Source organism: Brassica oleracea, chromosome C3 (assembly GCF_000695525.1).
Source record: "Brassica oleracea var. oleracea cultivar TO1000 chromosome C3, BOL, whole genome shotgun sequence".
Taxonomy (NCBI): domain Eukaryota; kingdom Viridiplantae; phylum Streptophyta; class Magnoliopsida; order Brassicales; family Brassicaceae; genus Brassica; species Brassica oleracea.
Window position 1 is genome coordinate 19,679,710 of NC_027750.1, and position 2,187 is coordinate 19,681,896.

A 2,187-nucleotide genomic window follows, 5' to 3' on the forward strand; every position below is an offset into this window, starting at 1 on the left:
AAATCCCCCTTGAAAATAAGTAATTTATGGAAAAAGATTTCTAGCTATACCAACTATTGGGTAATGTATCTTAAACCTTCTGAAGTATTAAAATGTGTCTCGGGCTACATAAACTCTTTTAAATGTAGCTAATTAACCATGCAGGGTCTAATTAGATCTTATAAAAACTCCTTGGGATCAAATCGAATTTTTGAAACTTTAACCCGCCCATATCCGAATCTAAATCCGACCATTAAATTAAACCCGACCCACTCTCCTATCTAATTGAATTTCTTCGCCTTCACGTTTTCTGCACTTCTCAGCCACAAAAAGTGAAGATGGAAGTGGGTTCGGGATCGTCAAGGAAGAGCCAAAATTCTGGTTAAAGATTGTATTTTTATGGATTACCGGCGCGTATAAGTCAAGCTTGGATTGACGAAAACACAGGTCGACGATTTTATGGCTGTCCGCGTTTTAAGGTATGAGATATGACTTCTTAACGAGTTTTGTTTCTTCAATGGTCACTCTTCAGGCATCTGATCTTGACGCTAATTCAGACAACTTTCCTCCAAAATAATCAATGCTCTATGTTTCCTTCATCTTTAAACGATCATAACACGGTCGTTAAGGTTTGGAGTCTTGCCTCTTTGACCCGTTCTGCTCCTACATGCCGAGTTTTGATAGCATCCCACACTTGTTTTGCTGCCCCAAGCTCTCCGACCTGTAGTATAAGACTAGGGAATTGACTGAAACAGAAGGGCTAACGCCATATCATTCTTCTCGGTGTTTGCGACTACTGTCTCCACGGCCTCCCAGACCTTATGGACTCTAAGAAGAATCTTCATCCTCATGGTCCATACAATATAATTTGTTGTGTTGAGCATAGGACACTGTATAGACGACGGTCCTCCTCCTTCCTTGGCTCTTCCGGTTGCTGCAACTATATTACCCATTGTTTTGTGTGGCTCTGATACCAAATGTAGAATATAGGTCTGAAGAACACGATCACAATAACACGAACTCGAATGTAAGATCACACAAATAAGAACTCTTCTTATTAATCTCTTGAGGAAACTATCTCAAAACTTCAAACTCACAAACTCATTAAGTTATGCTACACATTAGCATCTCCTTATATAACTCTCTAATTATCCTAAAATCATTAGGATTAACACAACTAGATATTTCCTAATCCCTTATAGATAAACACAACATATATAATAAAAAAACTTGTAATTCAAGTATTATTCACGTTTATCCAACATCCATGTGGGAGCATAACTGAGAGGAACACGTAGAAGATAGTAGAGATGGACAATTCAGTAAAAATAAAAGACGATATTGAGAAGATCTTGAAAGAAGACTCTTATCTTTAAATTACGATTATTAATCTCCAAATCAAAATGGGAAAATCTCCTTCTTTTCAAGCTGGTAAACATCTCTCTTCACGAAATCTGTATGACTGATGAACTAAAACTTGCTAACTTTCAGGTGAATATGAGTACATAAATTTGTTTAACAGACTGTATAATATATTTCTCGAATGATTTAATCCTAAAAGCAAAAAAAAAAAACATTATTGATAACGAAAAATAAATTACAGGAAAGAACAAACTGAACCCATCATAAAACAGTTAAAAGTTAAATGCAAAGCTACAGAGATTGTTAAATATCTACGGAGGAAACCCTCGAATTAGTCTGGAGACTTTTCTTTGGTTTCTTCATTTCCCCGATTTTGGTCTTCTCTACAACATTGTATTTATCTTCTTTTGCTGCTGCTGCGGCCTCAATTTTTTTCTTCATGTTTTCCTTATACATTTTTCTCATCGCGTATACCTCTGCCAACCCCGCTGTCCCCGATCCACCAACACCGTACATCTCCCGCAAGCAAGACTGCCAATCAATTTGAGAAATAAAATGGTCTGAAATTTAATTGAATTTTTTTTTACTGGGGATAATGAGAATGCGAGTCTAAGGAGGTTTAGGGATGACTTTATTTATAAGGTTGTGTGAGGGAACTTACATGGAACTTTCTTACAGGGATGCCAATTTTGATTGTGCTTTCTTTTTTTTTTTGTTGGTTTCCCATTTGGAAATAATAACGTAGAAAATGGGAAATTTATTGATAAAATAAAATGGGAAATGTAAAAGCCATTTTTGCTTCGGGACCAAGAAATGGATGATAGATTATCTACCTACCATAAAGGC

The 2,187-nt window shown here is 36.3% G+C and overlaps 1 protein-coding gene across 1 annotated transcript; it reads right to left on the minus strand.

Annotated features, from left to right (window-relative positions):
- Positions 1-1,544: 1,544 nt before the first annotated feature.
- LOC106333553 lies at positions 1,545-1,965 on the minus strand. The gene has a single exon (XM_013771987.1). It carries the CDS (start codon positions 1,855-1,857, stop codon positions 1,645-1,647), a length of 213 nt encoding a protein of 70 aa, XP_013627441.1. The 5' UTR covers positions 1,858-1,965; the 3' UTR covers positions 1,545-1,644.
- Between the last annotated feature and the right edge of the window lie 222 nt (positions 1,966-2,187).

What these genes read in the sequence shown, in the direction of transcription:
- LOC106333553 (XM_013771987.1), bottom strand. Translation starts at nt 1,857, where the DNA reads ATGTACGGTGTTGGTGGATCGGGGACAGCGGGGTTGGCAGAGGTATAC.